The sequence below is a fragment of the Chionomys nivalis genome, chromosome 3 (genome assembly GCF_950005125.1).
Source record: "Chionomys nivalis chromosome 3, mChiNiv1.1, whole genome shotgun sequence".
Taxonomy (NCBI): domain Eukaryota; kingdom Metazoa; phylum Chordata; class Mammalia; order Rodentia; family Cricetidae; genus Chionomys; species Chionomys nivalis.
The window spans coordinates 60,841,860-60,863,143 of NC_080088.1; the positions used below are offsets into that span (position 1 = coordinate 60,841,860).

Sequence of the window (21,284 nt, forward strand, 5' to 3'; positions counted from 1 at the left end):
TAGCATCTTCTCACCCCGGTGCTGTACAGAAGAAACAGTCGGAGTCAGCTGCCCGCACTAGATGCCTAAAGGTCATGCGCAGACAGAACTGTGTGCATCTGGGTGTCGTGAAAGCCTGTGCTTCCAACATTCTAAAGTCAGGCTCCGTGATGGAGCCCTCCTGGGCCTGAGCCCTGAACACCTTCCATGTCTCTCTGGTTTCCGTGAGTCCTAGAGGAATCCCCCCTTACCTCTAAAGATCCGCCTCTGAGACCCCAAGAGCTGGCAGACTTCAGCAGAGGACCTGCAGGAGTTGACGTATTTCTGGATTACATCGGCCAGGTCAAAGAGTGTCACGTTGGAGGCCAGGGTGAAGGTGGACTGCAGCGAGATCACCACTGTGCTGGGCTCTCTGTTGGCAAAGTCAGAAAGTTAACTGGCATGTGGGTCCCAGGCGTTTGCAAGTAAATGCTACCACCATTCTCCAGAGAAAGAACGGGAGAGCATGAAGGCCCAGCAACCTTGGGTTACCCAGTGGACTGGTCATAAAACAGACACTGGCTTCATTTTGATCACCCATGTGGGAACAGACCTCCACATTCCACAGACCTCCACTCGCAAGCCTAAGAAATTCTGTTTCTTACCTAGACACACGGACTGTAGATCGGATATAACCAGGTAACGTCGAGAAACACAAGTTTAACTGAAACCAAGAACAAGGCTGTCAGACAAAATCCCTGAACCAAAAGGCAATTCCCAATGCTCAGGATAAAATAAGCAGCTTCCAGCCATCAAGTTATCAGCAGGCAGCTTTACACAGAGCAGTGTAACCTTGTGCTCCCCTCCTGAATGTCTTTCTGCTGCTCCCCCAGAACAAAGGGAGCAGCGCAGATAGTGGGGAAATCTCGGCAGGAAGTGATGCTCAGAGCAGCCCCCTCGGAAACAAAACATCTTCAAAGGAGAAGATCCCTTCTACGGTCCAGGGTTTGCAAAAACGCAGGCAACAAAACTGCACAGAACACAAGCTCACTGGAAGGCTCAGCTCCTCTCGGCTCCCCAGGTCTGATGGGCCCTACAGGCTCCTCATAATCTACAATGAGTTGACCTAACTCAAAGGTAGGTCTTCCTCAGAAAGACGCTCTGTGGGAAACCACATGACGTGGGTCAAGAGCTCTTTTGTTGAGAACAAATTAAGAGCGATGTGTTTGCCTTGTGACGCAGAGAGAGCAGAAAGACTCTCAGCCGCATAAAGCAATGTGCCTGCCTTCTTACCAGCCCTCCACAGCCGAGCTGGGGGCGCCTTTTATGGAGCAGAGAGTCTCAATATCTCATCCCGGGCAGACCCACTGTTTCAGAGCCCCTGACTTGGGAAGATGGGGTCAAGTGTGGGATGTTATCAAATGGGTGGTAGATCTGTATGCCATCGCTTTATGTGCTAAGAGCAATGGTTTACTATTGCCCTTTTATCCAGGTATGAGCAGAACGCCATCTTGGGAAAGCCTGTGCTAGTGGTGACCCTGATGTCATTTAATTCTTTATGTTAGTTGGGGTCAGGTGTATCCTGGCTCAATGTATCATATGGTGATATCTGACCAAACAAACAAGAAATATTTAGACAAGCTGCTTGGTACCGTGGAACATAAAGGACTGTACTTTTGCACAGGGCTCTAACCCCCTACACTAGGTAAGAAGATAATGTCTACCTGCAGAATAGCCAGGCAGCAACAATGAATCTACTTCTGACTAGAGAGGTCATGCCTCTGCCCTTGCGAGAGTTTCTAAGTCTCACAGTGTCCTTATTGATAGCAACGATTTGATTAAGCTGGGAATCCTGGGCCATGCCAGAGGATCTGCCATTGTCCCTGTCACCAGTCATGTGATCACACTCATCATGTGGACAACAGAGGGAACTCTGGGTCGTAGGGCATCAGCTCAGCCTCTAGAGTGCCTAGGGACTGAAGTCAGTCATATGGACAGTCAACCACGTCTATATGGCAAAGGCCAAATAAATGCTTCAGACACCAAGGCTCAGGTGAGCATTGCGGTTGGCAGTATGACATACAGTCCCACAGTGTTGGCAAGAGGTACCAGCAATGGTAATATCACCACAGCAGCAGAGCAGCTAGAAGCTCTGCATTTGGGACCCCCAGACTCTGCCCCATGCATATTGTCCCTTAGCTAATTTCAACTTAAAGCCTTTTAGTGCAATGAACCATCTATATGGAGATACTGGCCTCCAATAAGTTCTGTGGGTCCTCCCAGTAAATTCCTGAAATTTGGGGTGCTCCTAGAAACCTGCACACTTGCAGTTAGTAACACAGGTGACCTAGGGGACTGCTCTCAACTCTGCTTCCAATTAATGTGGACTCACACAATGCCACCAACTTCCAGAGCCTCCCGGTCCTCCATCTGAAACATGTGTCGCTGACCCTCTTATAGATCTGAGCACCTAGCATAGTCCCTGTCACAGATTAAATGCTCAGTAGACGGACATGGAATTAAGATACAAATAAAATCCACAGTCCTATAAGAACACCTAATTCCTGGCTAATACATGAACTCTAATTTAATGTAACAGCAAATCTAATTTAATTTAATTTCATCTCTAATTTAGTATAATGGCAAATTTCAGTTCCCAAACACCAAATCTTTGACTTGGACAGCAACTGAGAACAAAATATATTGCCCGAGTTTAGCTTGTATTTCCTTTTCTCCATTTTTCTTTTCAGATATAAAAGCAAAGAGGGAAAGAGCAGCATATAAGGTCCTAGATAATTTACATCATGAGCTCACAAGCCCCGGTAATTGAAATTAGTTTCAGGCTGCTGTCATCCCTCCAGGAGAAAGAGCGGCCTTCCTAAGCTCTGAAAACACAAGGAGAAGGTCATATCAGGTGTCAACAGCAGATGGGACACGAGGGTTTCTTGGTCTTTCCTCTTCACCCCGCACTGGGGCAGGGCAAACACTCTGGCTGATGAGTATGTGCTTGCACAGGAAAAAGAAACAGCCTAGCAGACAGGACTGCCCATGGAGATGGATCTGAAGCCGAACACTTCCTGGACACCGCAGATCCCAACATCTTTCTTCTATTTCCAAGACACTTGCTACTTCACCGTGAACTTTCCCTTCTAAGTACAAAAGCAAGTCCGGGGGATAAGGATGACCCTGAGTAGTGACCAATTCTGAATGAAATCTGGTCTAGGAAACAAAGGCTGGGCACGAAGCATCCTTTCAGGGAAACTTACGGTTTCAGCGATCTTGTTTTCAACCTCGTGAGCGTCGGAATGGTTTTCCACAGTAGTATTGAGAAAAGTCTTCTTTAACTTAAACTCAGTCACGAAGGTTCTAACTGAAGAGAAAAATGTGGCCTTATTAAGCCATACAACAGAGAGACCAATGCAAGGCTATGTATTCAGAAACCTCTGGGATGACCAGTTTTATTTCCCCAGAGAACAAGCTATGGGAGCCTTCTTGAGGGTGAAGACCACTCCTTCCTCTTCTAGAAGGCAACCAAGGGGTGACAACGGAGCAGGGCGAACATCTGTAGTAGGTGCAGACTCCGTGGTGCTAAGGACTGCACAGTCATCAGCCGCATCATGAAAACAACCCGCATTAGAAACACCACTGGGTCCAGAATTGGGGGAAACAACCTCGTTTTTAAGGCCCATTTCACTCATAAAATATAATTCTAGTTAACATCAATTTGGGCTGATTGGCCCTAAGGGGACTGGGACTCGAAAATGGGCAGACAACCAAAAATCAGTACAGCCTGTTTTTAGAACTGGCATGCATCTTTCATTATATTAAAATCACATCTTTCCCTCTGGATGGAAGAAAAATAACCCGAACCACAGAGGCCTGGGAGTCCTTTCTAGCAGGGCAAGCATGCCTGCTGAATTAAGAGGAAGGCCAGCAACCGAGCCAGGGAAAACATCTACCATTTTAGAGTTAACTGCCGAAAGCCCCTAATCCTTATTTAACATGCTTTTGCTTGTTCTATAGTTCAGTGAAGCCAGCTGCTTGGGACTCTTTCTGAACAGCAGGCAGCTCTTTGAAAACACTCTTGGCCAAGCAAAAGCATTTCAGCGGGCTCTAATTTGCATGTTCCTGTGATGTTTGCGAACAATGAAGCCAAATGACTTGAAAAGGGAAAGACGGGACTGGTAGCACAATTGAGCTGCACTCCTCCCATCTGCGCTACCTGTGGGACACCCTGCACACAAGCTTCCCGGACAGTCACTGGACCCAGCCCTCTTCACTTCCCACACAGGTTCAGATCCAGACTCCCATATAAAAATGCACAGGATGAGGCTTGAGCACACAGAAGTTTTCTGAATGTGCCTTCTGTTTTCAGCATGAGAAATAGCGCCTGCCTTCGCCCAAACCCTGGCCTCTTTCCTAGAAGGGATTTGCTGAGGCTGTTTATTTATGTAGGTTTTTTTTTTTTTTTTTTTTTTTTTGAGACAGGGTTTCTCTGTGGAGGCCTGGTTGTTCTGGAACTAGCTCTGTAGACCAGGTTGGCCGCAGTCTCACAGAGATCCACCTGCCTCTGCCTCCCGAGTGGTGGGATTAAAGGTGTGCTCCATCACCTGGCTGCTGAAGGTATTGTACCTCTGTGGAGATGAGGCTGTGTTTGCCTTCAATACTGCTTATTGTAAAAACAGTGGCTTTTAGCCAATGCTTTGCCTGGGTGACTCCATTTTATAAGTTGCATTTGACTCTATTTCATGCTGTGGACGACCCTCCCTCCTGCCCAGAACCATTCATGGGGCACAGACTGATATCTTGCAAGAATATATCAAATTACATTGGGTCTTTGTATGAGTATACAGCTTATTGAAACTTATTCGAAAGCAGGGCCCTAAAGCTGATGAAACACACCAAGGAACAGCGCAACATCCTCTTCTGTATCCTCATAAAGAGGAAGATACCTGCCATGCCTAGCAATGCCCCAGCAGCTATGTACACACCCAGCATGCACAAAGACTGCCCGGCTGTACATAGGGCTTTAGCTTGGCTAAGTCTCCACTGTTGACATGGTATTCCCTGTCCCTTTGTCCATCTGGGCCCTGTCCTGCATAGGACATCATGCCTATGGCCTACATGGGCCTGCGCTTCACCTCCACGGTCCTGCTCCTCTATAGCTCATCTTGCCTTATAGCCCCAGCTCAAGCCCGCAGCCCCACAGCAGCCCAGTGTATGCCTCTGCAGCACTACAGCTACAGTTCGGTTCCTGATGTAACAACTAAAGGGAGTCTCTTCTCATCTGCATCAGCTCTCTGCCACCTTAACCCTTGTGTGGTCATTCTGTAACCAACACACCTGTGCTCACGCTTGTACACACACACACACACACACACACACAAGCACGCATGCACGTACACACATGCACATGCGCCTACAACACACTGTGATGTATAAAGTGTGATCTCAGAGTTAATATCAGTAATTAAATTTGGAATAAAAGAACCCATGCTTGCCAATGACCAGCTATCAAGGGAAATCAGAATAACTTGGCAAATTATAGCAAATGAAACTGAAGTAGCCTGTGAATTTATTGTTACTCAATAAATTCTGACATTGTGGAAAGACACAGATGTGTTCGTGTTTCTAATAGAGCTAGTGTATTCAAGACAGCTTATGTAACTGCACTTACATCCTCTGGATGGGTATTTTTTAAAAAAAATTATTACATTTATTTACATAGCAGACAACGAGGACTACGGAGAACTCAAAAACAATGGCAATGGGTTTTTGATCCTACTGCACGTACTGGCTTTGCGGGAGCCTAGGCAGTTTGGATGCTCACCTTACTAGTCCTGGATGGAGGTGGGTGGTCCTTGGACTTCCCACAGGGCAGGGCACCCTGATTGCTCTTAGGGCTGATGAGGGAGGGGGACTTGATTGGGGGAGGGAGAGGGAAATGGGAGGCAGTGGCAGGGAGGAGGCAGAAATCTTTAATAAATAAATAAATTATTACATTTATTTACTTTGTGTGTGCTTTGTGCATGCATGTGTGCATGTGCGTGTGTGTTCATATGCCAAGGTACCCTTGCGAAAGTCAGAGAACAGCTTGCACGAACTGGCTCTCTCTACCATGTGGGTTCCAGGAATCAAATTCAGGTAGTTAAACTTGACAGCCGGTGCCTTCACCTGTTGAACCCTCTTGCTGGTCCAGGATAGATTTTCACCTCAGCTTAACTGCTGCCTTTACCAGGGCCCTGTAACAATGGCTCTGCATTGACAGCCAGTGGCTTACACAGCATCCATTCTGGTGAATGCTGCCTCCCATCTGGACAGCCCTTTCCCACACTCAGAGCGTGCTCCAGCAGATCACTTTATTCGCCATTCCCAAACCTTGAGTGAGAAGTGGTGCAGACTGCAATCTGATTTCACAGATGAGGAACTAGAGGCTTTGGCTCTGTGTTCGCAGGTGCTGGCTAAGGGCCCGAAGCCAGGCATTTGAAACCTGGCAAATGTACTTTCCAGAGGGCTTCAAAACACAAACGAAAATGGAAGTATTCCCATCTTCTTCATCCTTCAGTTGCGCACTCTTATCTAGTTCCCGATAGGATGTGGCGATATGAATCAGGTTACCCAAATGCACATCAACTATTACACTGAGAGGAATTCTTGAATTTTGACTCATGTCTACACCTGTAGATTTTTCTTTCTAAAACAACGCTCAGTTCTTGTATTTCAACCAACTTTCAAAATTCTTATTTTAGGGACGTGCCAGCCTTAAGAAGCCCCTTCTACCTATGGGTGATAGGAATTCATGCAGACAGCACCTGCAGAAGACACAGACATCAGTTCTCTCGAAAACACTGGCTGTGTGGGCACTTGTGTGTGAGGTGTCAGCCTGGGCAACCGAAGCTGATCCCAGGGCAAATCATTTCCCCAGCCAGTTTCTTTCCACAGCGCTGAAACTGTATTTCTCATTCTAATTTCTCCAGCAAGCAAGGTATTAAATTCAGCAACCTAACAAGGATCATGCCTGTGTGCAAGGATGCTCTTCAAATGAACACACACTTGTAGAATAGAAAGAATTGCAGGCTGGGGACCAGGACTCAGCAGCCGTGACCCAAACTTGGCTGCTGAGCATCTCTTCAGAGCCTTAGTTCTCACTGGGTTTGTTGATTTGTGTTTTAACTTGAAGGATGAGAAGTGAATTTGGAACTAACAAGCTTCATGGAGCTGCCAAATGAGGAACAAAATATGGCCAATAAGGTGGCCAGCAGCTGTGTCAAAATGTATCTGTCTGTGGCTTTTAAAAACAGGAAGAATGTGTGCACACAGAGGGCAATCAGAATCTTACTCTTTTCTCGTTCTAAAATCACAAAACAACTATGCAGCGGGAATATCCTTTTGACTTTTTATTCTTAACTACAGGATAGAGTGGTTGAGCAAGCAATGTTATGCACAAATAAGAATATTATGCAGGCATTAAGATATTTGTACTTTTTAGTAACAGGAAGATACTTTATGGATAGGTCTTGAATTTAAATAGATGTACATCAACAAATTGTGAAGAAAAGCATCGCAGCTCCAAGTGTTAGAATAATAGGCCCCATGCTTCCCTTCCTTCTATATTCCTGAATTTTATATCTTGGGGGAAAGACTGGCTTTGATTTGGAAGAAAAACGGTCAATACGTTCTAAGACAGATGTAACTCTCTTACCCAGATTGCATATTCCTTTCTCCAGCTGATAGCCGACTGGGCACCTGCAGGTGAAGGACCCCTGAGTGTTGTTGCACACGGCTAGGGGCGGACAGGGGCTCGAGAGGCATTCGTTCACATCTGCAGAGGAGGACAAGCAAGAGCATGTTGGCGGGATGGCAGACAAAGAATTATAAGCCCGTGTGTACTGAGAGCCAAATGGCGCTGTGTGGAGCGAGGTACAAAAGAAGAGCAGGAAACCACCCTTGTCCTCAGGGGACGACTACCTGTCAGGGCAGAGGAAGCCATATGAAGAATTAACTAGAATACAAGGCAGGATTTGGATGTGCAGAGACGTATGTAGCTCTAGTTGTTTATTATTACTATTATTATTATTATTATTATTATTATTATTATTATTATTATTTGTTGTTGTTGTTTTGAGACAGTGCCTCATCCTTTCATCCCTGACTGGCCTGGAACTCACCATGTAGACCAGGGTAGCCTTGAACTCACAGAGAGCCCACTATCTCTGGTTCCTGGGTACTGGGATCAAAGACATGCCCAGCAGAAATAGTAGACTTTGATGCAGGGGAGAATTAAAGAATGTTTTAAACACTATTTAAATATAAATAAGGCTAAAGGGATGTCAACAAGCAGATCATTGGGGGGAGGCTAAGATTCCAAACTAAGGAACCAGCAGAGTAAATGCCCAGGGCAAGAGAGTGTAGGTGTCTTTAGGGAGCTGGAGATAGTTCAATGTTGCAGGGGTGTAGGGAAGGTACGGAACAGAACCAGGTCAAAAGTTTGTCTGTCTGCATCCTTCATACCATATACAACACACCAGCACGCTAACACTCCAGCGAGAAGATTATTCAACTAAAATTCTTACCCTTGTACACTCTAGAAGAAAAAGGCTCTTTTAAAAAGAATTGTTTGTAATTATGTATATGTATTTGAACATATGAGTGCAGGTGCCTGTAGAGGCCCGAGGCATTCAATTCTTTTGGCGCTAAAATTTCAGGCAGTTCTGACAGTACGTGCTGTCAGTCCTGGGAAAAGGATCTTATTGGATAGCCCGACCACCCAAGGTAGCATTATAGAAAAGCTCCCAGCCTCTCTTACCCACACTGCAGTTGTCCCCTTGCCAGGCAGGTGGGCACACACATCGATACCCACGACTCACGGTGAGGTCCACGATACACTCGCCATCATGAAGACAAGGGTTCACGGTGCAGCTGTTGACTGAACAAACAGTTTGCGGGAATAGCACAGGCAATGTCAGAGCAGCCCTGGCAAACATCTCATTCTCTCGGCTAAGGTTTGGTTCTCACCTATGTTTGCTTGTCCTGAAAAATCGCACCACTAAAACAGCACAGGGTCCCAAGAGGAGTGAAGACAGAGGCGCTGAAACTGGGCACTGGTACTAGTTTGCCTTCATAGTAAAGTGCTAGGTACTTAGATCCCGAATGCAAGCGTGCATATTAAATGCTTCTTGCAGGCCTCTCTGTCCAGGACTGATGGTTATATTGCTGCTGTGGTACTTAGAAAATTCTACTAGGGGGGCTGGAGAGATGGCTCAGAGGTTAAGAGCACTGGTTGCTCTTCCAAAGGTCCTGAGTTCAATTCCCAGCAACCACATGGTGGCTCACAACCATCTCTAATGGGGTCTGGTGCCCTCTTCTGGCCTGCAGGTATACACACAGACAGAATATTATATTGCATACATAATAAACATTAAAAGAAAAAGAAAAAAAGAAAATTCTACTAGGCTAGTGAATGTCAACTTAAAACACATTTCAAGGTGGAGAGAATCCCTGGCAACGTATCCTGCCTGCTCCAAGGTTCACTCTGTGCGTACATAAGTGCACACATATGTATGGCTTACTTTTTCTCTTGGATTTTGTCAAAACTATAGAAACCTTTATCTGAAAATCTTGAAACACATATACTTGAATTTGCTATGCTTTTTGATGTTTTGTTTTATTTTGAGATGATCTCATGTAGCCTGGGCTGGCCTCAAATTAATTATATAGCTCAGACTGGCCTTGACCCCCACCCCCCATCCATTTAACTCTACCTCCCAAGTGCTGGGATTATACATTCACCACCAATGTTCAGTTTACAAATGTCTTGAAATTTAACCTGGCTTCCACAGATGGTATGCCATTGAGAAAATTATCAGTTAAGCATCGCAATGCCCTCTCTTTTCTCTTCACATTTATTTATTTGTTATGTGGACAGTATTCTGCCTGCATGGACATCCGCAAGCCAGAGGAGTGCACTAGATCTCATTATGGATGGTCGTGAGCACCACATCCTGCTGTCCCTGCTTCTGCCATTCTTTGCCCTGGGTTGGCTTTCTTTTCCTTACACTGGTACCTTCAGCACGGCTGGACAGATAACCTTATGTACAAGGAAAGAAAGGCAAGTCAAGAGGCCACTGGGAAGAGGTTTGCTGAACATCCTTTTGTTTAGAAGTCCTCTGGTTACCAACTAGCACTGGGGAGACAAAGAACTCTGGGTCTCCCTGGAGGGAGAGCAGCCTTTGACCCTGAAAAACCCTGAGCTGACTGACTTGGAAGCTCTCAGCTCTCTCTAGAGAGCAGACATTCAACCCACCCCTACCTCTACCAGACCACCTAAAGCTCTTCTCTTTGGTGCCACTGGAGAACTTGCTGGAAACTGTGCATACTCCAGGTAAGTGTTCTACCCCCATCCCACATCCTAGCCCCGCTAATGTTGCTTTTTCAGTTTCTCCACTGTCCAAACCCACATCTAGGCCTGCCTCTGACCTTAAATGTGTTAAAGACGTGCTTGAAAAGCTTGGACAATGAGAGGGTATGTAGACTACAGTTATATCCTCTATGCATGTCACAGGGCCAAAGTGTGTTCTCTCCTCTTTCTTCAGAGTCATGTAACTTGGGGGAGATCTTAGAAGAACATTAGGGCCATGCTGCCCATACTGCATGCTTTGTATTTCAATGAGAGTCATGCTAGGTCATCAAACAGACGCTGTATCAAATACTACAGACCCCAAGGCCTTTGCAGCTTCAGTGCCAGACAGGGCCTAGCGGTCAATGTGTGTGTTTGTAAGAAGAAGCATTTACCTGGGGCTGGAGGTGACAGCGCTATTGGTGACTCTGGGGTGCTCTGAGCAGCAATGGTGGTATATTTGGACGTCAACATTTCAGCCGTAGAAACACTTGTAGTTTGAGGGGAAGATGGTCTGAGAGAAGGTAAAACCGGGCTGGCCTCTTCTGCCTGGTCAAGTTTTGTGATAGCTTCTGCTGATGTGGGTGTAGTAGTCAGAGGGACAGCATAGGTGGTAGGACCCATTTGCACCTGGTTCCCTTCTGTGGTGAGAGCCCCTTCTGTGGAGGTCTGCGGCACTGGAATTTCAGGACTGGTCGGCAGGTGCTGTTTCTCAGGGGTAATGTGCACAACTACGACACCCGGAGTCAAAGCTTCTGTGCTTGACAGGGTGCTGGGACTGCTGGCAGGAGAGTGGGTAGTCTGGGAAGTGGAAGACATCAAAGCTGGAGACATCTGGGCTAAGCTGGTGCTCGTGGCTGGGAGGGCTGGCTCTGTGGAGAACCCCATTAAGGCTGGGGACCAAGGGGTTCCTGGAGGAAGGCTCATCGTTACTGCTTGGGTAGGATCTGTGGGCAGAGACACCAGGCGTGGTGAGTGTGTCTCTATGATGGCTTTCTCTGGCTGCGGGGCGCTCTGGTTCTTGGGGTCTACTGTCTGGTTACCGGGGAACATGGCTATGGCTGATTCCACTGTGGACATTTGGACCGATGTTACGCGTGGCTCCCTCGCCCTATGGGGGACTAGGGTAGAAGATGAGCGTGGGAAGGTTGCTTGTGAGACGGAGTGTGGGGTGAGTGTTGACACCATGAAGGAGACAGGCAAAGGTGACGGTGAGGATGACGAGGGCGTGGCTGTGTCGGAGGTAGACTTTAGCTGCTGTGTGGGAGACCCCGTTGATGGCACGGTGGCTAAAAACCGGTGGGGAGGTGACTCTGAGGGAAGGGGCCAAGGGGCCTCTGACTCGGATGGGTCCTCAACAGGTTTAGTGCTGGCATCAAGAACCAGGGTGTTTGGCATATTCGCGGTGGATGCGGAGGACGGAAGATTGGATGGATGCAGAACCAGCGACTCGGTGGAAGACTGAGCAGGTTCGCCATTGTAGGAGGACGCGTTACTTCTTTTAGTCTGCCCCTGAGAAGAAGAAAAGTCTACGCGTGGAGAGTCTGAGATCTTAGCAGAAGAAGTTGCACTCTCGCTGGTGTCTGAGGAGGAAGAGTTCTCTGTAATGGACAGTAATGACCGCTCTCCTTTGGTGAAAGCAGACGACGCATAGGCATGGTCTGGACCATGGTTCAGCTCAGTGACTACAAAGAGAAAAGAGAAAGTTGGTACAAACAAGCAAGAAATGTTTGAGACGGGCGCTGGAAAACAGTCTTCGTGACTTATCCATGAACTTAAGTAAGAAGGATACTGTCTCTGAAAGGTGACTTCTCGTGGGAAGCACGCTTGGTCATGACGATACTGGAAGGCTAACAGTCAGGGTCGGTCCAGAGGAGATCCCACCCGTGGGTCCAGCTGCAGTGACTACGTGGGAATAATGGAGAAGTGGGGAGCCTAAAAACAGGGAGTGTTTCCAAAGCCCTTCCTCATGCTCTTTTTTAATAAAAGCAAATTGCCATGGAAAACCTCCCAAGATCCCAAGCAGTAATTACCATTATCAAATGGAAAAAGGAAACCGCTCCCAACTTTCCACTCTGTGTAATGAGGTATTTCTTCCTGGGAGAAGGCCTTGCCACAGTTAACCTCTCAGCCAGATGTCATCCTAAATACCTCAAGCAAGACTGAGGCAATGGGGGTGGGAGTGCTTCCTGCGGTGGGGGAACCCAGAAGGTTCTTTTCCTAATGAGCTGTAAGATACTTTTGGGGTTGCCAGCCAACGTAACTATCCCAGGTCTGTGAGTCAATCCACAGTCAAGGGGTGCGGCTGTGGGAAAACACACCTCCAAGGGTAGGTGCCCGGGACAGCAGGCCAGCATGCTCCGTCACGTTCCCACGCAGAATAGGGTGCACGGGGTGCGTAGCAGCGTGTGAGAGTCCGAGGGACCGCAGTGTGCGCTCCCCGCTCCGGGTGAGCATCGTAGACGTGTGCATGTGTGGGGACCGCACCCCTGAAGTGCTCCCTGCCCGGTCCGAGCTGTCGCTCAGTAGCACACTGTGTTCCAGAACTGCAGGAAAAAGAGGACAGGTAAGTGCAGGGACAGGACTTTTAGCCTTGCGTTCTGTGTCCCTGGAACCCAGGGGCTTCCATGAGACTCTTTACCTGCGACCAGAGAGAGGGCTGATATCTCTCTTACTGAATTCACAGTAAGGACTGTTCCTTCAGCCAAAGATTTCTACTTGGCGATACATGATAACAATCATAGAGTTCTACCAGTGAAGTTGGTGGCAACTTCAGGGCCCGGCCTATGGCATGTCAGTCACCATGGGTCAAAAATTTGCATGGATGCTGGGCAGTGGTAGCACATGTCTTTAATCCTGGCACTCAGGATGCAGAGGCAGGCAGATCTCTGAGTTTGAGGCCAGCCTGGTCTACAGAACGAGTTCTAGAACAGCCAGAGCTACACAGAGAAACCCTGTCTTGAAAAAAACGAACAAACAACCTCTTGTCAAATAGCATGAAGGTTAAGGGTGGACTTAGTTGGTGCTCTTTACTTTATATTTATATATTTCTGTGGGCGTGCACATGCCACAGCAGAACTAGCTTATATGATTAGATTACCAAGTAAATCCTTTTCAGAAATGATGAAAATAAAGTCCAAACTCATGTACCTATGCACACATACACATAAATAAAACAAATATTTAAAAAACAGTATTTATTTACATTTTAATTTTAATAGTTAATTTTTTGGTGTGTATAAGTGTTTTGCCTACTTGTATAAATGTGTTTCTGATGTCTGCAGAAGCTAGCAAAGGGTACTGGACTCCCTGGAACTGGAGTTACAGACAGTTGTGAACCACCGCATGGGTTCTGGAAAGGAACCCAGACCTCTGGAAGTATAGCAAGTACCCGAAGCCACTGAGCCATCTCTCCAGACCCTTTTTTTTTATTTTTAAATTATGTGTACCTGAGTGTGGGTTTGTAAACATGAGTGCAGTACCCAAGGGGGTCAGAAGAGGGCGGCAGATCCCCTGGAACCAGACTTACAGGTGGTTGTGAGCCACTTGGCTGGGGTGATGGTAGTGGAACTCAGGTCCTCTGCAAAAGAGGTTCTTCACTCAATCGCAGAGTGCCATCTCTGCAACCCCATTAACAATTCTTAAAACCACCGTAAGGGTTAAATGTAAGTTTGGGTTATATTGTAAGTACTCCTTTGTTTTTCTGTAAATCAGCAAAAACTCTGGGGATCCGGGAAGCTGACACATTAGAGTCAATTCCTGAACTCTTGATGCCCAAGAACTCTCTGCCCCAAGCTCTCTCTTGCCTTGAGCAAAAGGACTATAAGGCTAACAGCCAGACAAACTACCCTGGGACAGCAACAGTCACACAACAACTATACAAAGATCACAGCTGACTGCACTGGCTCCTGAGGCCACGGCCCCAGGCAGGGCTGTTTGAGACAGTCTGAGTCCGACTTTCTGTAATCCCAAACCTGTACAGACCGTTTCTATCTCGGCTAACAGGGGAGTACTTCCTAGAGGGAGTTCCCGGACTGGCGCTGAGGGGAAAGGCTGTGATTGTTCCAGAACACCAGTCTGTGATTGGTGTCAAGAGCGAGGCTGTGAGTGACCCACATGTCTCTTCTCTGGCCTCATAAGCAGGTTGCTTAGACTTTCTCAGTTACCTCTAAAAGACTTCTCTGGAGTGGTCTTTTCTCTCTACTTTCAGAAGTAAGAAAGAAATAGCAAAGGCCACAGAGAATGGAGTGTAGCCGGGGTGAAGACTACGCCTGTGGTCAGGCTGTGTCTGAACAGTTGAAGACCTCAGAGAGGCATCGTGTGTTGGCCACACACCACCCGGCATTGGCAGCGGCCACTTCTGTGCATACATTCACTACTGTTGACAACACTGCAGAGGCCCCATTGGCTTTGGAAAGGATTCGTACAGCTTGTGGCTCCATTCAGGTTCTCAAGTCCCAGACCTGGCTTCCTGGTGCGCAAACTCAGTGCCTCCTGCAACTGCTGTCATAGTTTGGAAAAGTGGGAAGCCTTGGGACTCCTGGCAGTGCACATGGTGAGAGCCGTGCGTAGCAGCAGACAGCCTGCCGATCCCACCTGTCTGCCGGGATCCTCTGCCAGTCAGTGGGTACAGATTCCTGTGGTTCCTTCGAGGTGCCCCCGATTGCACCCAGGCTCTCCAGATATGAACCCCCCTCCCTCTGCAGCCCCACCTAGATTTTTATCACCCAAAAGTCTGATCATATTTTCCATATGAAACAATGTAGCATCACCCGCAGAGGGAAGTGTCCTGAGAGATGTAAAACAGAAAATCTCTGGAAGGAACCAAAGATCGTGCTAGGGCACAGCACAGGGTCAGCATGCATGTTGCCTACTGCGTACAAGACCCTGAATTCAAGTCTCACAACTCAGGGTTCCATGGTCTTGCTTTGAGAAGGTAAAAATCCTGGGCCCTGTAGTGGTGAGAGTGGAAAATGATATTTCCCAGGCAAGAGATAAAAGAGCATAAACATCTCTTTTTATGTTTGTTCGTCCGTACGTCCATCCTTCCTTCTTTCCTTCCGTCCTTCCTTCCTCCCTCCCTCCCGTCCGTCCTTCCTTCCTTCCGTTTGTCCGTCCGTCCGTCCTCCCTCCCTTCCTTCCTTTTTTCTTTTCTTTTTGAAGACAGGGTCTCACCATGTAGTCCTGGCTGTCCAATGGCTATGTAGACCAGGCTGACCTTGAACTCTGAGATTCACTACAAAGTCCTGCCTCTGCCTCCTGAGTGCTGGATTTAAAAGGTGTGCGCTACCACACCAGGCTCATACATGTGTTTGATTCTTTCATGATCAGATGCTTTTGCATGTTACAGGCGTAGCAATAAGCGGTGACTTCCTTCGTCAGTGAGGATTCTCATCGGGAGGCAATGGGGAGTTATTAGCAGCATGGGGAGGAAAGAGTTTAAATCTGTGAGAAATGTGATGATAACCCTGTTTGCTTTCATGAGCACCTACTTTATGACAAAACCACTGGGGAATCGTTTTCAAAAATTACTCAAAAACATTATTTAAAAGGAATAAAACAACAAAAATAAATAAATAAAATAGAAAACCAAATATTCTAAAATGTTCATATTAGACTTCACCAAAATTAAAAACTTTCATGCTCCAATTATATCATCAAAAAAGCAAAAATGATGGGCTGGAGAGATGGCTCAGTGGTTAAGAATACTGACTGCTCTTCCAGAGGATCTGGGTTCAATTCCAAGCCCCTACACGGCAGTTCACAACTGTCTAGTTCCAGAGAATATAACACCTCCACATAGACATATATTCAGGTGGAACATTTATACACATAAAATAAAAGCAAATAATTTTTTTAAAAAGTAAAAATGGCCAGGCAGTGATGGTGCATGCCTCTAATCCCAGCACTTGGGAGGCAGAGGCAAGTGGATCTCTGTGAGTTCAAGGCCAGCCTGGCTGGCCTACAGAGCTAGTTCCAAGACAGACTCCAAAGCTTCAGAGAAACCTTGTCTCGAAAAACAAAAACAACAACAACAAAAAGTAAAAATGACAATCACAGAATGGAAGAAAGTGCCCATGAATTATACAAATCAAAGGGACTAGAGTCCAGGATATGCACAATGCCTTTATATTCAATGAGGAAAATGATAGCTTAATTTAAAAATAGTCAAAACTTTCAAATAGACATCAAAGAAGATACACACGGGCAATGACTATATGAACACATGTTCGTTATCATTAGGAGAGTGAACTGGGAAATGCAAATCTACACCACTCTCTCCATATGTGTATACACACAGACACTCACACATTTACTTTGGAAAATCGTTTGGCAGTGTCTCAAAGGCTTAAAAAGGATACTCCTAGCCAGGCAGTGATGGTGGTGCATGCCTTTCATCCCAGCACTCGGGAAGCAGAGATAGGTGGATCTCTGTGAGTTCGAGGCCAGCCTGCTCTACAGAATGAGTTCCAGGACAGCCAGAGCTGCTATACAGAGAAACACTGTCTCAAAAAGTAACAAATCTATAGCTTGGCAATTCTAAGACAGCATGTCACGGCATAAAATGTGTCTCTGAACAATCATAGGGACACTATTAATAACAGCGCATCCCTGATGGAATATTAGTCGGAAGGACAGATACATGCTTGATGAATCTTGAGGCCATGTAAAATTAAAAACACAAAAGGCCATATGTGATATGATTGCTTTCACCGGAAATGTTCATAAGTTCTGTGATTAGGAGGTACTGGGGTTTGAGGCAGGCTATACACCATGGGAGGGTGTGGACACAGAAGCCCCAAGTTCTGTATGAGAAGAAGAGGCATCAAAAGCTCCTTAGATGTGGGGGTTGGGGAGACGGCGCAGTCAGGAAAGCATTTGCTGTGTAAACATGAGGACCTGAGCTCAAATCCTTAGCACCTTCACAAGCTGAGCATGGTAGCCTTATTTAATCAGTGAGCTCCTAGCCCAAGTGAGAGACTCACTAGCTAGCTTTTTAGGTACACACCGGAGGTTGACTGCTGGCCTCCATTTGCACGTATGTACCTGAACACGTATATATGCACATATATACACTCTAGAAAAAGGGTTGAGATGTATAAAAAGGATGTGACATGTATATTTGTGTTAACCAGCTAAGAGAATGGCCTGAGATCAGTAAAATTACTTTCCTAGCGCAGGCTTTAGAAGATCAAAGGACCAGACATACCCTAAGTCCCCATGGCATACTTCCACCCAATAAGAACTCACTTGAATGTCCTCCACGTGTGGCTGAGGAATCCAGACTTTCCGAGGAAGCTGAAGATGAAGAATCTGAGAAATTCTTCCTACCCAACCTCGAGCCACCATCTCGGGGCTGCTGTGCAGTGTGTGAGAACGGAGTCCGAACCCAAGGGCTCCTCATGTCTGGATGTGAAGCAGAGCTCTCTGCCGTATCTATAGACGGTTTTCTCTTGGCGGGGAACCACTGTCCTGTGTTCGCTCCACCAGCAAAGGAGGGGACTGGCCTAAAAGCTACCTCAGTCAGAGGCGTGGCACTGCCATTTCCTGCTTCAGGGCTGCCGGCGAGCTGATGCCCTCCAAAGGCTGTAAGATATTGGGGTAGAGGGAGGCCATCAGTGGACCTGGAAAAGATGCTAACAGCTAAGATGACATCCCTGCTAGGCAAGCTTCTCTCTGCCAAAGAATCTTGGGCGGTGTTTATATGGGTCGCCCTACAAGCATCACCACCATGTTCTAAATTTTCCTAAAATCATCGATGGCAGTAATATAGTAATATTAAAAATAAAAGTTCTGGGCAGGAGAATGAGAGCAGCAAACTAATCTATAGGCTTGAGTGTTTACCTCTGTCCCTTGAAAAGTAGCTCAATGAAAAAGAGTCGTTACAGCCAACAAGTTCAGTGTGCACACATATACATAGAGTGTTTTTCTAAAAAAAACCCAGCTGGCATACTGATGAACATTCTTCTACTTCTGATGTACAGTAAAATAAACTATAAGGAGTAAGCAAAACTATGAATTTGGGAAATATATTTACGCCTGACAACTTATTTATAGAGATGATATATACACAAAATCACTGAAGCCAGCTGCAAAGGGCAGGCCAGGGTTTGAAGATGACATTACAGTATGAAGAGGGACCGAACTATGATAGCCCTAAGGCTGAGGTCTCCACTCTGCTGAGAAAGCTGTGCTTGCTTTATTTAAGCCTTCCAGGTCTTAGTGGTCTCATCTTAGGAATGGCATTGTCCACACCCAAAGACAAAAATGCAATCATGTGATCTCGCAGGAAAGGATCTGACGTCATCAAGGACACACTTTTGTTCAGAGACGGCACAATGGTCTGGAAGAGACCCCGTAAGAGCACCCAACTATAGAAAATGTCCACAAGCCAAATAAAGGTGAGTTACTTACTGGGGGAATCACTTTGCCAGTGTATGGATGGAATTCCAACTCCGTTTTCTGTAGATGGCTCAATGCCTTCTCCGTCTCCGGGTCTCTCAGTGAGTCTGCTTTCTGTCCTAGAGTCACCCACAGAGGGCGGAGAAGGGACTGAGGCTGACGTTACGAAAATTCTGGAATGCGCAGGCAAGCTCTCTGTCTCATTTACGGGTTCCATGCTGACAGTCAAAGATCGGAGCATTCTGGTGACACCATCAGTGAATGTGTTGGTGGCATGTGTACTCTTTGTCTGAGTGACTGACAGGCTTTGGAGATTAGAGGGGTCGGTAAAATTCTTTATACTTCCAGAAGCTAAAACAGAAAAAGACATGCTTCAAAACTAATTTGAATGGCTAAGGAAATCGGGATTCTGTCTAGGTACAAATAATGCTCATTGTATTTGATGCGTGAATCTGTCCACCGTGGATGTAACAGAGAACATATGCTTGCATCGTGTTAATACACACAAGCACAAGTAGAGACCCTCCTTCTTTTTCACCTCACCAGTTCTAAGTCCCACTGAGCTGGCTAGAGATGGAGTCAGATCACTCACACGCAGAAATTAAGTTTTCTAGGTAAGCGAAAAAGAAGACAGGAGAAACCCAGACGAAGCAATAATTTGTTTTATTTTTCTATAGAGGGGCTGCATTCCACAGCGTAAGAATTCTACACCATGGGCCGCTGTGATAAAGTTGTTGCTGCCGGTTTGTTTTTTCAGCACTGTAACCCTTTTGTTCAAATGCTACCATAGGTTAAAAATCCCATCCATACCATGAACCAAGTTTGAGCCAGTACAGGGTGTGCAGCTGCGCTCGGTCAGCACCAGGGCTCCGGAGAACACAGTCAAGACTTTGCAGGCCTGCGGCAGTAGTTCCCAACATGGTCACCACCAAAGGCTCTTTATTATTGCCCAAATCGTGGCCACCATAAAGCTTTGGCTTTGAAACACCATTCAAACTACATTCATTAACAGAACTATGAACAGGAGAGTGTATTATTTCCCCAGGGATTTGATGTAATTTCACCTAGAAGCAGACTTCATTATTGTAGTTAGTTCATCTCACTAAGCTTTAGAGATGTCTCCAAACCATAGGGCACTTTAGGAAACCAAAGACGCTAGGCTGGGAACAGCTTTTTCTGATCAGTGAAACAGATGGCTGTCCTCAGATAGCTGTCAAGAGCCTCAAGAATTCAGTTATATACCATTGGTCAGAATGCATGGTCTGCTCCTCGTAGATGTCTGGCTGAGAGCTTCCTGCCACTGGGAAACTTGCCAGAGGTACTAAAGAACTCACCTCTGAAGAGGTACCTTAAAGCCCCAACACCAAGGGGCTGAGCATGCGACTCAGTGGCAGAGAGCTCACTTAGCACGTGTGAGGCCCCGAGTTCAAACCCCGGCACCACAGCTATCCTTAGTAAATAGGGCAAGAATAAGGAGCAGGAAAGTTTGGGGAGCAAAGCAGTGGGGGCAAGGGAAGCAGGGGAAGAAGGCTCTTTGCTCTCTTCTCCACCTGAAGTCAACAGCAAGAGAGTGCTGTCTAGACCTATACCGTGAAAGGCTTCCAGCTGTCAGTCACAGCTCCGAAAAGGGAAAAGGGGAAGCTGCCATTATAAATCGTCCTTTGAAGACCATTCTTGTGCGCAGTTGTGACCAAAAGCCCAAACAGATTTTAGACATAGTTAGAGAGAAAGTATAGGAAAGAGAGTGTTCCTTTCATTCTCGTGCAAAACCAGAGACTCCCCTGACACCGGGAGTACAGCCTGCTGCTCTGCTTACTGAATCTCCATGAAAACAGATGCGGGCGCAGGCTCCACAGAGATAAGGGACTAGAAAGATGTGTGTGCCAAGGCAGCCAGCCCGGCTGGGACACAAACAAAAGCCACTTTTATATAAGAAAGGGTGATATGGATAAGGATATGTCCCATAAACGGTCTCCAAATTGCTTTCAAAGCATTTTTACTTCTAATCAACTAGATCATGTCATTTGTTCACTATTCCCATCAAAACACAGTGCTGGGGACAATGGTGACTTGAGAGGACCCGAGTTAGGTTTGCAGCCCTCACACTGAGTGGCTCACACTGTCTATGATCTAACACCAGCAGGTCCAACGCCCTCTTCTGGCCTCGGAGGGCACCTTCAGAGGACCCGAGTTAGGTTTGCAGCCCTCACACTGAGTGGCTCACACTGTCTATGATCTAACACCAGCAGGTCCAACGCCCTCTTCTGGCCTCGGAGGGCACCTTCAGAGGACCCGAGTTAGGTTTGCAGCCCTCACACTGAGTGGCTCACACTGTCTATGATCTAACACCAGCAGGTCCAACGCCCTCTTCTGGCCTCGGAGGGCACCTTCAGAGGACCCGAGTTAGGTTTGCAGCCCTCACACTGAGTGGCTCACACTGTCTATGACTCTAACACCAGCAGGTCCAACGCCCTCTTCTGGCCTCGGAGGGCACCTTCACTCATTCACTCATGTGCATCCATATACC

At 46.8% G+C, this 21,284-nt stretch overlaps 1 protein-coding gene across 3 annotated transcripts in view; it reads right to left on the reverse strand.

The window, feature by feature from the left end:
• Positions 1-21,284, reverse strand: part of Heg1 (heart development protein with EGF like domains 1) — an 83,515-nt gene that overhangs the window by 32,224 nt on the left and 30,007 nt on the right. For all 3 annotated transcript variants that reach the window (XM_057763639.1, XM_057763638.1, XM_057763640.1), the window contains 9 exons: positions 18,770-19,108; positions 17,606-17,941; positions 12,676-12,900; positions 10,750-12,039; positions 8,765-8,884; positions 7,661-7,780; positions 3,225-3,328; positions 624-682; positions 231-391 (listed from right to left, as the gene is read on the reverse strand). In XM_057763639.1, coding sequence (XP_057619622.1) covers positions 231-391; positions 624-682; positions 3,225-3,328; positions 7,661-7,780; positions 8,765-8,884; positions 10,750-12,039; positions 12,676-12,900; positions 17,606-17,941; positions 18,770-19,108 — 2,754 coding nt within the window. The remainder of the gene's footprint in view (positions 1-230; positions 392-623; positions 683-3,224; positions 3,329-7,660; positions 7,781-8,764; positions 8,885-10,749; positions 12,040-12,675; positions 12,901-17,605; positions 17,942-18,769; positions 19,109-21,284) is intronic.